At 53.0% G+C, this 13,274-nt stretch overlaps 1 protein-coding gene across 1 annotated transcript; it reads left to right on the top strand.

The window, feature by feature from the left end:
- Positions 1-6,936: 6,936 nt before the first annotated feature.
- On the top strand, positions 6,937-8,644 carry LOC116152083 (cytochrome c oxidase subunit 8A, mitochondrial). The gene is made up of 2 exons (XM_031448220.2): positions 6,937-7,130; positions 8,313-8,644. Exons 1-2 carry the CDS (start codon positions 7,017-7,019, stop codon positions 8,406-8,408), a joined length of 210 nt encoding a protein of 69 aa, XP_031304080.1. The 5' UTR covers positions 6,937-7,016; the 3' UTR covers positions 8,409-8,644.
- Positions 8,645-13,274: the final 4,630 nt, after the last annotated feature.

Genomic DNA, 13,274 nt, shown 5'->3' with positions numbered 1-13,274 from the left:
GAGCCGGGAGCAGAAGCAGGAAGTGGGCCGCGAGCCAGGGCTCAGAAGCACTTCTTGTGGACACTGGTAGGGCCAGCACCCTCATGCTGCTGTTTGGTGATCACGTCGACTGGAAGGTGGAAAGGGCCCCAAGCCACACGGAGGATTTTGCTCTGGTGGGGCGGTGATCTGGGGAAAGAGGAGCAGGGTTAACAGCTATCCTGTGGGTGCTAGTGTCTTACGGCCTTAGCCCCGGGCCGGGGCACAGCCAGGGGATGGTTTGTGCAGCTGTCTCACCTTGGCGACATGAAGGAGGCATCACAGTCCTTGGGAAAAGAGAGAGTCTTCGTGTGCCAAAGTCTGCCCCCCAAATTCTTGCTCCTTGAGGACTGAGTTCCCAGAAAGAATTCCTTGGAATGGCCATTCCCTTGCCGCAGGGTGGGTGGCCAGAGCTGGAAGGGTTGGGGGGCTTGAGCTACACCCTCTGCTCTCACCTTCCCAAGTGGCCGGGTCCCCTCCTTGGTCCCCCACAATGGCTGCCTCCTGCCGCTGTCTCACCGCTCCCCTAGCTGCAGCTCAGACTTCTTCACTCAAGTGGCACTTGCTGGAACGCCACCTCCTCAGGGATCGGGGTGGAGCACGAGGCACAGTTGCTGGATGAGAGGGGCGAGCCTCCCCAGTGCGGGAAACCTGCCTACCGGATGGGTACTGCCGGGGGTTGAAAGCGGTCGTTTCAAACAAGGGCACGTTCATTCTAGTTGTTTTTGCTTCTCCCTCTCTAAGTGCAACAGAGGCCATTTCTACACCACCTGAGGTCCCGAGTCTGGGGCAGTTGGGGCAGTCTGGCCCCTTGGAGACTGGACAGCCTGATGCAGGCGTGTTACTTGGCTGCGGTGGGGAAGGAAGTGGCACGGTGAGCCCCTGCGGTGCCAGCAGCCCCCACACTTAGCGCCTGCTGTGTGCCGGGCACCGGAATGCTCTCTTGCTTCTGTCACCTCATTTAATCCTTACAACAACCCTGTTCCATTTTGGTGGTATTATTCTCAATTTAGAGATAAGTTGAGAATCCCAGAGTGTATAGTAATCTGTCCATGGTCCTGGTGATAAGACCCAAGATTTGAACCCAGGGTAGGAGGTGCTGTCCCCACCTGACAGGTGATCTGAAGCTCAGGAGAGCTAAGGAAGACAGCAGTGAGCCAGGGAACTCAGCTTTCTCCCCGACTCCCAAGTCCCTGCCCTCCCCAGGCTGCCTCCCCCGCAGAGGCCTTGAGAGGCTGAGTTTCTGCTTCCTGAGGAAGAGCCATCTGCCCCGGAGACCCCAGCAGTTGGGAGCCCCCACCCCCGACCTTCATGGTGCTGTGGGCCAGGGCAGGGTCTGCATCTGTCTGCAGTACTCTGGTTCGTGGTCTTACGCCCAGACAGGATGTTGTTGGCAGATGTCGGTGTCGCACTCCATGATGGAATTGTAGGTTGCTTTGTTGGTCTTGAGGTCACAGCATGGTAGGGGTGAGACTGGTCCTCACTGGTGCAGCCAGAGACATATAGCTTCAGCAAGGGCTTGGAGAGCCACCTATGTGTCAGGAAGTTTCACCGTCTTCAACATGACCTGGGTCGTCGTCATCTTGCTGTTGGCGTTTGAGGTGGGTAGGACCTTGGCGAGCAGTGCCCGGTGCTCCTCCTGGGCCACACACTGCTTGTTGTAGAAGCTGTGGCGGCAGGTCTTCTCCACGGCGTCCTACTTGGTGATGATGCCAGGCTCCTTGGGGTGCTTGGGCATCAGGATGCTGCCTTTGCCCCTGACCTCTCGGCTGCATATAAGTCCTTCTGGCCCAAGCCCACCATGATGTCCTGGGGGACTGGGGAGGAGAGGCCTTAGGTGTGCTTGGGGGTCATCCAGCCTAGCAGCCTGACTCCTTTGTGGGTCTCAGTTTACCCATCTGCACTACGGGGGCAGGGGCAGGGCAGGGAGACTTGGAGACCTGATTACCCTGCCCACCACAGGTGTGGGTGACCTTCGCCAAGCCTGAGCCATTATCACACAGGAGCTGTCTCATTACACTTGGCTACTGGCTGGGGGCTGCAGGCAGAAAGGGGTTAACTACCACCTGGCTCCTGGTAGGTGCCACCAACCCCCCAGCCCGCAGCCTCCCTGTGCCTTGGCAGCTGCACCTTTCCAGCCAGCTGCCAGGTGCCTAGGCTCTGATAGCTGTGTCGCCCTGGGGAGGGCAGCATCCCAGCCTCCACCCTCCCATGTTGCCCCACTCCCAACAGCTGTGTCCTGGCCTGCCCCACCCCCACAACCAACATCTGGTGCCTGATGACAGCTGTGCCCCAGGAAGAGTAGATGCCCTTTCTGGGACCCTGCTCCGCCCCGTCCCACCCCTGCACTAGGGGCTCCTTGCTTCTTGTCGAGGACAACCCAGACCAGGGCCATCTCCTCCTGCCCCTTTCTCCTACTGGACTTTGCATGAAAGCCCCCATTTTTAATTTCTCTGAAGCCCTAATAATCATAGGACTGCATGTGAAGATTACTACTTTGATAGGACTAGCAAGGAGGAGTTTCACAGCTGCACGTGAAAACGTTTCATCACACTTTATAACAAGTGCCACGTACATTTAGGTGAGGTAGTGGAAGGACCTGGATTTGAATCTTGGAGGATTCGTTCAGCAGGTATGAACTGAGTACCTAGCGTTTACTGAGCACTGGGTCTACATCAGCAAATAAAGCAGATGTGCCCTCTCCTCTACCTCATGGGGTATGCAGTGTCGGGGGAGTGGAGGGAGAAGGCGGTAGAAAGACCTCTTTGAGAATTCTGTTCCCTGGCTCTGTGACCCTGAAAATTATCTAACCTCGCTGTGCCTGTTTCCTCATCAAGGAAGCAGGCACACATCCCTTGCTGAGTTATTGCAAAGATTAAAATAAATCCCCTCCTTGAATCCTCATCCTTTGGACACTGGGCCCTTCCTGAGGCTCTACAAAGACCTCCTGCTGCTACCCCCACCCCAGGCAGACAGTCCCCACAGGCCTATAGGGAGTCGCAGCTGCCCTCAGAGCCCTAGGGTGGGTTCCTTCTCCCCACAGCCCTTGCCCTGGCCAGCCCTAAGGCTCAGTGCCCAGCACTCACTTGACATGCCAAGAGGGGAGTTTAGGCCAGGTGAGGAAACTGGAAACCCCTAGGTCAGGTTTGGACAGCCCTATGTCAGATGTTCTGTGAGGTGACAAAGTCCAGAAGGTATGTGTGTTTGGGGGTGGCGGGGGCGGGCAGCTGAGGGACTTATACCTGCTGCCCCATAGGGCTGAGGTCTGTCCCCTTTTCCAGGACTCATAGCTCCACATTTGAAGAGAGTAGTTGTTGGGCCAGAGACTTTAATGGACAGGGGCCAGGGGTATCCAGTGTTTCTCTAACCCACATACGGCCATTGGGGTCCGGGGGTCTGCTCTGGGATGGGGCACCTGGGATCTTCCCAGCCCGTATATGACCATCAGAAACTGGAGGCCTGGACTGTGAGGCTGGTCTCAGGAGTAGGGATCAGCTCCCCGACCCATCCCCAAGTCTTGGGATCTATTCCTACTGCCCCATTTAGGGGAAGGGGAGTGGGTGGAGGGATGGACAGCTTGGGCCCTTGGATCAGAGCCAGGACCCAGACTGGGATCCCTAAGCCTCATCTTGATGCAGGAGAGACTCCCAGCAATCCAAGCATAATGGATAGTCCTGGGGTGTGGGAATGAGCTCCCCGTCCTAGCAGACAGCGAGCAGATGCCAGGATGTTAAGAGGAGCTCCCTGCCCATGGAAGCTTGTCCAAGATCCCCGCCTCCCAGAGAGTCTGTCACCCATGGGGCAAACCTCCCTCTCCTTGCTTGCTTATTCTAATGCCAAAAGAAGTGCCCAATGTGCAATCTTGGAAAATGCAGCAGAAAAAAACCAATGACCCGTTTTCCCACCACCATCTAGAGAACACCACTGTTCACAATTTGTGAATTTGTGTGTCCTTCCAAACTTGTATCTATGCATATCTATTTCTCTAGATATTTTTTCTTTGTTTTCAAAAAACAAGATCATATGACACATTGTTTTCCTTGCTTTTTTCTTATCTGTTTTCAAGCTTTTTTAAATAGAAATGTAACAGGCATAAAAAAAGAGCACAGTCGTGACTGTCCAGCCACTCATGATAGAATTATCACATTCGAGTAACCAGCACGGAGAAGCCCTGTCGTGCCTCTCCTGTCCCTGTGCCCTCTCTCTTCCCCCAGGATCCCCACTACCTACCCCGCTCCCACCCTGCCTGGCTTAGTCCTCCCTGCTGTTGCACTTTATATAAATGGGACCACACAGTCTGTGGTCTTGTACGTCTGGCCTCTGCTGCTCAGCATTATGCTTGTGAGAACCACCTGTGTTGTAGCTGTAGTTTGTTCATTTTCACTGCTATATAGTGTGTTGTTGTATGAAACACCACCAGAGTTCACTGCTCTCTTGTTGAGGGACTGTCCCCCTAGTTTGGGGGAAGGATGGCTGCTGGAGGAGGGGGGAAGAGCAGAGACGTTGGTATTAATCCAACAGACCTAGGCGCAAACCCTGCCTGGCGTTTGTAGACTCAGCTGCATTACCTAACATCTGCCAGCCTCTTTCCTCCTCTCTGACTCGAGTTCTGAAAGAAGTCTCATCACAGGGGCCGTGAGGAAAGCCCTGGAACAGCATAGATGTACCTACTTGACAAATGTTCACTCCTTTTCCTCTAGCCACATAGGAGGAGATGAATATGCAGTTCCTCAAGGGAGTAACCCAGGGAAACACAGAAAGGCCTGTCCCTTCCCAAAGTCTCTCCAGGCCTCTCCTGCGCAGTGCTCTAACCTGGGGGTTATTACTTTGTTCACAGGACAAAGGCCTGACAAAGCCCAGTAGGGCCACAAGGAAGTCCCTGTCCCTTCTCCCAGGGGCAGGCTGCTGGGGCCTGGGCCTCCCAGCCCTGTGTGCCTAGGCTGTGCCCCTTGGGAGGTGGGAGGAGGGTGTTTAGAAGCATCTGTGCTGGGTTGTTTGCCAGGGCCCAGGGCAGGGTGAGGGCAGGGGGCCTGGTTGCTGAAGGTGAGGCCGGACCAAGACCACTGGACATTAACAATACCCACGAATGGCGTGGGGAGATGGGGAGGGGTGGAGAAGGGCCCTGGATAGCTCAGGTCCTGGGAACCCATCCCTCCAAAAGAAGCACAGGCACAGCCCACCCTTTTGGACACTGTGGGTCCATTTCCACTTTTCTGTGGGCATGCCTCCCTGCCCCCATGGGGCTGAGGTTGCTCCTCCAAAGCTCCTGTTTTCCCTGTCTCTCACTGCCTCTCCTTACCCCCATTCCCTGCTGCAGCCTTTGATGCCATTGACCACGATATCAACCTGGAACTTCTGGGTGGGGAGGGTATAGCTCAAATGGTAGAATGCATGTTTAGCATGCATGAACTCTGGGGTTCAGCCCCCAATACCTCCATAAAAAAAACCAAAAAACACCTTATAAACAAACAAACAAAACTGATGACCTCCCACGCAAAAAAAATGTAAAAAAACAAATAAAAAAACAAAACCTGGAACTTCTAGAAATTCTCCCTCTTCGCAGCAGCTACTTTGGTGGTTAAAAGCATGGCTTTTGGAGTGGATAAACCTGCCCTGGAATCCTGGTTAGGTGGCCTTGGAGCTGCATGACCTTGAGCAGGTCACCCAGTTCTCCAGGCTTATTACCTCATTTGTAAAACATCTGAAATAATAATAGTGTCTCACTCAGGACATTGTTGTGAAGGTGAAATGAGTCATACAGGTAAGGCCTGGCTCCCTGGCTGGCCCCTCACCTCTTTCCTGTTGTATTCTACCTACTGTTCATTCTCCTGCAATGTATAAACGTTCTCTGAGTTTCTAAGTGTGTGCCAGGTCCTTTGGAGACAGTGGAGAACCAGATACAGGCTCTGCCCTCAGATGGCCCCCATGAGGGATGGAGACCACTCCTGTGGGCAGTGCTATCACAGGAGCTGCTGGGCAGAGGCGACACAGGCCTGGGGTGGCTAGGGAAGGCTTCCTAAGGCAGTACCACCCCTGTCACTGTACCACATCATGGCACTTTAGCTTCTCATTAAGTGTTCATATATTATCTGTCCCCTCTGGAATGTCAGTTTTGTGATAAGGGAGTCCTTGTCCACCTTGTTCACAACGTGTCTAGAACAGTTTCTGGAACACAGTAGGGGCTAGTAAATATTTGTTGAATAAAGTAAGCTATATCAGTAAGTGGAGGCCTGGAAGTAGGAATTGGAGAGGTGAAAAAGGAAGGCTAGGTAGCTACGAGTTGAAAGTGTCCAGTGGTACATAAGATACAAAGAAGCAAAAGGCTGGATGGTGGGGGAGGATTAGAGAGAGCAAGGAGGAAGGTGTGGAATACTTAGAGATGAGGCTGGAGAATTATATCCAGTAATCGGGACTTTGTCTAGTAAGAGGAGCCACAAAGTTTTTACGTAAGTATATGACTTGGTTAGATCTATGTTTAAAAAGAAGGGAAGAAGGTCGGCTGCTACTGCATGGAGACTGGAATTGGAGAGAGTAATAGTAAATGAGGAGAGTTCAGTTAGGAGGTTAGTGCCAGGCTTTCTGGCCAGAAATAGTGGAGGCCTGGCGGGGAGAGGGGATTACTGAATAGAGAGATTTAAGACACTGAATGGAGGGAGGAGTCAAGAGTGCCACCTGCGTTTTTGGCTTACGTGATTGAGTGGCCACGATTGTCACTCACGAAGATGGGCCATTTTGGGGGCGGGCGCATACACGAAAGGAAGGCCCCTCCGCGCCCCGCCCGTCGGTGGTAGGCTGGCGTCGATTGGTTGTTTTGAGGAAGGCGCCAAAAACTGACGAGAGTGGGCGGGAGGTGTATCCTTACGTCACTTCCGGACGACTTCCGGGACGCCCTTTTCCCAGGGCCTCTACGGCTCCGGAACTTCCGGCCGTAGCCGCCATTTTGACTTCGCGACCTTGGGCTCCCGCCGCCAGCTATCTGCAGTCTACTCGGTGCGGTCATGTCTATACTGACTCCGCTGCTGCTGAGGGGCCTGACAGGCTCGGCCCGGCGGCTCCCGGTGCCGCGTGCCCAGGTCCATTCCAGGCCTGCGCGGGAGCAGCTCAGGACCATGGTAAGGAGCGGGCCAGGAAGGGCATGGGAGACCCATGGGGGTCCCGGGTCTGGGGCGCTGGACCTCAGCGGCCCCGAAAGCGCCCTGCACCTCTCAGCCCGCAGCGTAATGGGGAGAGGCAGTACTGGTTTGGGCCTGTCTGCAGGGCGCAAACGAGGGGACGGTGTCCAGGCGACAGTCGGTGTTCATTCAGCCTCAGAATCTCTGCTCAGAACTTGTCTGCCCAGGTCTGTCGCTTACTCGCTGTGCAGTCTCGAGCAAGCTTCCTTACCCTCTCTGAGCCTGTTTACCCATCGGTTCCTTGGGGGATGCCTGACGACTGTCAGCGCTATAACTATTACCGCTATTAATTATTGGGGGCAGAGAGGACTCCGGTAGGTGTTTGTAATTCCCAGAAACGTGGGAGAGTTTAACCCTTAATGACTTTCATCTGTTTGGCACTTTTCTGCATTTGCCTTTGGCAGAACTCGACCTTGAATGCGAGTCTTCAGAGTCCAGGTTAGTTAGCAGAGCCCAGAAAGTGCTGCGATTGATAGTGACAGAAATTGCAGCTGGGTCCGTTGAGTGCCTGCTGTGTGCCAAGCACTGTGCTGAGAGGTCCCATTCATTCCTCCCAGTGACCCCAGGAAAGGGTCGTTATCTCCATTTGGTGTTTGAAGGAACTGAAGTTTAGGAGCAGTGTATTGACTTGTCAAAAGTCACACTTAAGTGGCAAAGGAGGAATTTGAACTTAAGTCTGACTCCAAGTCGTGCTGTGATCTTAACTGCTATAGGGAATGTAGAAGTGGCTGCAAAAAGTCTTAGCTCTAGTCCTGAAGGTTTGGGGAGGGAGAGCTTTTTAAGGCAAGGAGAAGGGGAGGTGCATTTTTAGAGTTAATTGTCTGTGCAAGTGAGGTTCCTGGGTCTCAACAGACCAGCTGTAAAAAAGGTTTGAATCCTTGTTCCTGTCACTTCGGTTTATCATCGGGTGGTGGATTTCTCCACGGATCCTAACCCAGGCCCCATATCTAACCCTTTACCTCGAGGCCTAGAGTGAACCTTGCATCTGCTATGTCCCTGCTCTGGAGCCTGAATCTTGACTCCTTGAGGGGGGCTTTCTGCTGTCAGGGAAGACTGCTCAAACTCTGAGAAGCCTGGGGAATCCTTACTGTGGGGGTTTCTTCTTTCTTGTGCTCTGTTTAGGATATCGCCATTGGGCTCACCTCCTGCTTCCTGTGTTTCCTCCTGCCGTCGGGCTGGGTCCTGTCGCACATGGACAGCTACACGAAGCGGGAGTGAAGGGAGCTGTCCTCCCCCTCACCCTGTGACCTGACCACGCCCTGGCCTGTCCTGATCTTGTCTGCTGCATTCCTGGCTGGCCTCCCCTGGATCATGTCCTTCAGTTACAGTGACCTCTTCTGCAGTCATGACCTCTCCATTTCTCCATGGTGACATCCTGGGACCACATATTATCAGTTTATAAGGCCCTGCTCTGTAGGGCCCCCCTTGTAACAATAAAGTCTGTTTAAACCCTGCTTCAGAAACTCATCATGCCTTTGGCCTGGGCTTCTGCCTGTATACTTGAGTTGAGGATGATGTTGGGTCGGGGTGTGGAGAAGAGGCCTGGCCGCCGCACTTCCCTGTTGGCTGACTGCCCTTTAGGGGGGTGGAGCGCATTCAGCCATCCTCCTTGAGGCCTGGAAGTGATGCTTCCTTTACATGGTTTTCTCTGAATGTTTTCTGGTTCCTGTGGAAAGCAAATCCTGTTGTCATTGGGCAGCCTTTCTTGCTCCCCCTCCAGCTCCCTTGGTTGTGCCAATCTCAAGACTCTGTGTCTCTCTCCCAGTGGGGCCAGCCTTCTCTGTCCTTCTCAGTCGGTGGGCTCCATCCATTTCTTATGTGCTTGTTACCCTTCCTACTGGAGGGTGGGCCACGTTACGGTGTCTTGCATTTTTCTGCCCCTTTCCTTTTAGCACCTGTAAATGCTTGTGCACTGACTGGCTTTCTTATTCTCCCTGCCTGCTTCCCTATCTCCTTCCCTTCTTAGCTTGAAGAGTGCTGTTCCTCTGTCCATCCCTAGGGCCCTTCCTCAGTAATTCTTCCTAGGGGTCGGGAGGGGGGCTTCCTTAGATGGAACAGGCATATGAAGGGCTCCCCACTGAGCTGGAATTCTGACTCAGACCTGCGGACCCCTATCCTAGAGGAGGATGTGGCTTTAGTTTTTGCATCCTTTTTGTTGGGGTGACATGAGTGATTTCTGAGAGCAGACATGGCTTCAGTGTCCCCTGAGGAGCTGCTGGATGGTGGACAGGATGCCAGGTGAGAGCTGAGGGCCTCTAGGGTGTCGGTGACTTTAGGCTCTGGGTGTCAGAACACATACCTCACTAGCCCCTCTTTTACAGGGCTCGTTTCCTGACTTGTGTTGACAGGAGCTGAAGGGGCATTCTGCTCTCTCTCCCTTTATCTAGAATTTTCTGGCCTTTTCATGTGTCCAGTGATGCCTGGTTGCTTTGGGCACAGATTAGGCCGTGGGTCTGTGACACTCAGAGGAAAGCTGTCTTGAGTTTCTGCTATAGCTCCATGGCCCTGACAAGGGTTTGATTGGGTGTTTCCCATTTTTGTGCCCCTGGAACCCAAAGGGTCACAGTGGTCCCCCTGGCCCAGGAGCGCTACCTTAGCCCCAAGCTGTGTGTCTTGAGCCACCCCTCAGACTGATGGGAAGCCAGTGGTCCCTGGTCAGAGGGATCCCCCAGGGAGCCCAACAGCCCCTCCAGCCCCTCCAGCCCCTCCAGCCCTTGCTGTCCCACAACCTGCTGGGCGCTAGATGGGGGTAGGTGGGCAGGGTCATAGGCTGGGGAGTGGATGGGAGTGAGCTGTCCTGCTTGAATCTCACCCTCCCCTGGGCCTTAAATCTAATCTCTTTTCTTTGTCCTCTTATCCCTCAGCAAACCAGAGGCCCTGGGGCCTTCCATAAAGGAAGGCTCCTTGTACTCCCAAACAGCACTGTGTGGGTCTGTGTCTGTGGGTGTCTGTCAGATCCTGAGTCTGGAGGGGTGGATGTCTGTGCCCTGGTGTGCACACTGGGTGGCCGGGGGGCTGCAGACATGGCAGATGCTATAATGTTAAGAATAGTGGACTGGGTGGGAGTCAGGAGGCCTGGGTTTGAGACCTGGCTTGGCCATTTACTCTGTGACCTTGAGCGAGTCATTAAACCTCTCGGGATTGTAAAATGAAGGTGATGTGGCAGGAAGAATAATGTGCCCCCAGATGTCCATGCCTCATCCCTGGAACCTTCCAACTGTGTTACCCTACATGGCAGGGGTACTTTGCAGATGTTATTAAAGTTAAGCATGTTGAAATGGGAGGACATCCGGAGGGCCCAGTGTAATCACATGACTCCTTAAGGTGGTCGGGAAAGGCAGGCAATTCACATCTCAGAGTCTTGCTGGCTTTGAAGATGGAGAAAGTGGGCTATGATCCAAGGACCGCAGAGGCCTCTGGAAGCTGGGACCCACCCTCAGTTTACAGCCAGCAAGGACACGAGGACCTCAGTCCCAGAGCAGCAAGGAACAGAATTCTCACAGCCTGCGTTAAGTAGGAAGCAGATTCTTCCTCTGGGCCTCTGGAAGGAAACACAGCCTGCAGATACCTTGATTTTTAGTCTGGTGAAACCCATACCAGAACTCTGGCCTCTAAAACTGTAAAGTTGTACATTTGTGTTGTTCTTAGCCTCTAGGTTTGTGGTGATTTGTTAATGGCAGCAGTAAGGAAATGAATGCATCATTCCCCTGCGAGGCCGGGGCTCTCCCAGGAGGGGCTTGGCACCAGGGGAAGGAGCCTCAGCAGATCTGAGGTGAAGTGAATCGTGACACATTTACAGGAGGACCATGGGTGGTGTGAGTTGGGGATCTGGGGGCTTTTCCTTTGCTGCTTCTCCCCTCCTCTGCTTGCTTTCTGCCTTAGGTGTTGTGGACCCTGAAGGCAAATATCAACCTGCCCACGGCCTGAAGTACAGACCTTGGTCAGCTTCATCAGCCTGGCCTCCGCACCATCAAAGCCTCGCCAGACCATGATTTGGGAGCTGGCTGCCTGTGGACCACCACGCATCCCTGCCAGGGCAGCTCCAGAGTCCCTTTTTGGGGCTGGGCGCAACCTGACACTTCCCATCTGGGCAGCTGCTGACTCCCAAGGCCACCTCGGGAAGGACCGCTGAGGCCTCACCTTTGGCCATGGCCCACCTGTGAGGACTGTGGCTGTCCCAAGGCCTATGTCATGTCCTTGTTGCCCGGCTTCCTCCCCTGAGAGGTTGGGTGGCCCTGGAAGCTATGAGGCTCTCTAGGGCCTCTAGGCCATTCAGCAAACTCGTCCTCTGTGGCTGAGGTTTCCAAGTCCCTGGGTCCTGGTGGTGGAGGGGGTGGGTCTCCTCTCCCTCCACCTGACAGAATCCTGTGGACATGGATGTGGCGTCTGGACACATTTCTGGCCAGCAGAGCTGTGAGGAGGCATCTATGCCATATCGGTTCTATGGAAAATAGTCCTGGGCTGCTGCCTGTCTCCTTTGCAACTTTCCAACAGCAGCCTGAACCCAAGCACCAGTGCTGCCTGTTTCATTATGGGCATCGACAGGCAGGACCAGCAGCGCTGGACTGTTTCCAGGTTGGCAAATTGGGAGGCAGAGATAAACACCTGGAGCTATGCTGGTGATTCCTGGCAGATATGCTGTTGGGTTTTAGATGCTTCAGCGTAGAGAATCAAAACTCTAAAATGGGAAAAGAACCAGGAGAGATGAAACAAGGGTAGGAGAACAGTTATTACCCACCAAATAAAGTAGCATGCAGAAGAGCGGGGCAAAAATTGACTGGGGTGGGATTAAGAGCCAAAGGTTCCCTCTGGCCATTTCCTTCCCCATTCTACCTGACAAGAGCGGGAGGGTACATTGAGGGTGCAGATCTGTCCTTCAAACCCCGGAACCTTGTGTGTGAAGGAGGCATTTACTTGGTGTTGGCAGCCTGGCTGCAGTCCAGCACTGGGTCGCAGCCAGGATTCCTTCTCACTCTCCAGAGCAACTGTATTCTCTATATCTACCATTAGTCCCAACTCCAGCTCCATCTGTGCACCCCTGCCCACTGGACTCCTGGTCAAAGTAAAGCATGGGGGTAAAGGAGGAGTTGTTTTATTGCTATTTTCAAGATTGTGTAAAGCCAAAGAGAAATCATGTTTTTGTCATCAACCGTCTTGGCTCCTCATTTGGTAATACCAGTTCTACTGACTGAAGATCTGATTGGCAGTTACTGAGTTCATTGTTAAAACTGGGAAAAAGAATGAACAGTTTGGTGGGCATGGAGTCCAAACAGGGTGGACCCTTTGCTTTCTTGAGTTTGGAAACAACTTCAAGGCTCAGTGACCCAATAAATAGCAATTTGCAAAGTTGCTGGGACATAGACTTGGCATTTGTAGTGTTGCTGTAAGAAAGCCACCGTGGCCTGTATGGTGAGCCTAGGCACCAGCTGCCCCTGCTCCAGGGCTGGATGGAGCTCATGAAGACATTTGGTCCTATTCTGCTTCTGTATTGTCATGAACCAAGGGATCTGACTGGGGCCGAGGCACAGTCTCAAGTGCTAACAGAACGCTGTCATGTGAAAAAAGGCCCTCCATAGTGAAAAATTGGGAACCAGAATGCCAAACTCACTTGTAAAAAACAGCATCTTTAGCATCCAAGTCCTTGCCACTTTCTAAGCTTTTTATTTTTAGTGAATTCACAGGCAATTTTAATAGATTACACAGAAAGATTCTGTCTGCCCTTTACCCACTTCCCCCATCGGTAACATCTCACAAAACTATAGTATAGCATATATCCAGGGTATTCATATATAGTTAAGATAAAGAATATTTCCATCCCTGCAAGGATTCTCTACTGTTTCCTTTTCACAATCACACCCACTTCCCTTTAGCCCCCATCTCCTCCTTAGCCCCTGGCAACCACTAATCTCCATGTATATCAACTCCTTTCTTTTAAACAACAAAACCAAAACCAAACCAAAACAAAAACCTGATTTTCTCATAACAAGAAGGGTAGGGAGTCCAAATCAGGTCCTTGGCCCCAAGGGACATGTTCTCCCGCAGGACACCAAAGCCCACTCAGAAACAAGGCTCAGTGAAGAAGGG

This window comes from Camelus dromedarius, chromosome 12 (assembly GCF_036321535.1).
Source record: "Camelus dromedarius isolate mCamDro1 chromosome 12, mCamDro1.pat, whole genome shotgun sequence".
NCBI classification, from domain to species: Eukaryota; Metazoa; Chordata; class Mammalia; order Artiodactyla; family Camelidae; genus Camelus; species Camelus dromedarius.
Note: the sequence above shows the minus strand (reverse complement) of the source record. Positions and strands in the feature narration are given on the sequence as shown.

Excerpts from the sequence above, each read along its gene's own strand:
- LOC116152083 (XM_031448220.2), top strand. The coding sequence starts at position 7,017 with ATGTCTATACTGACTCCGCTGCTGCTGAGGGGCCTGACAGGCTCGGCC. Across the intron at positions 7,131-8,312 it reads GGGAGCAGCTCAGGACCATG|GATATCGCCATTGGGCTCAC; the intron begins GTAAGGAGCGGG and ends TGCTCTGTTTAG.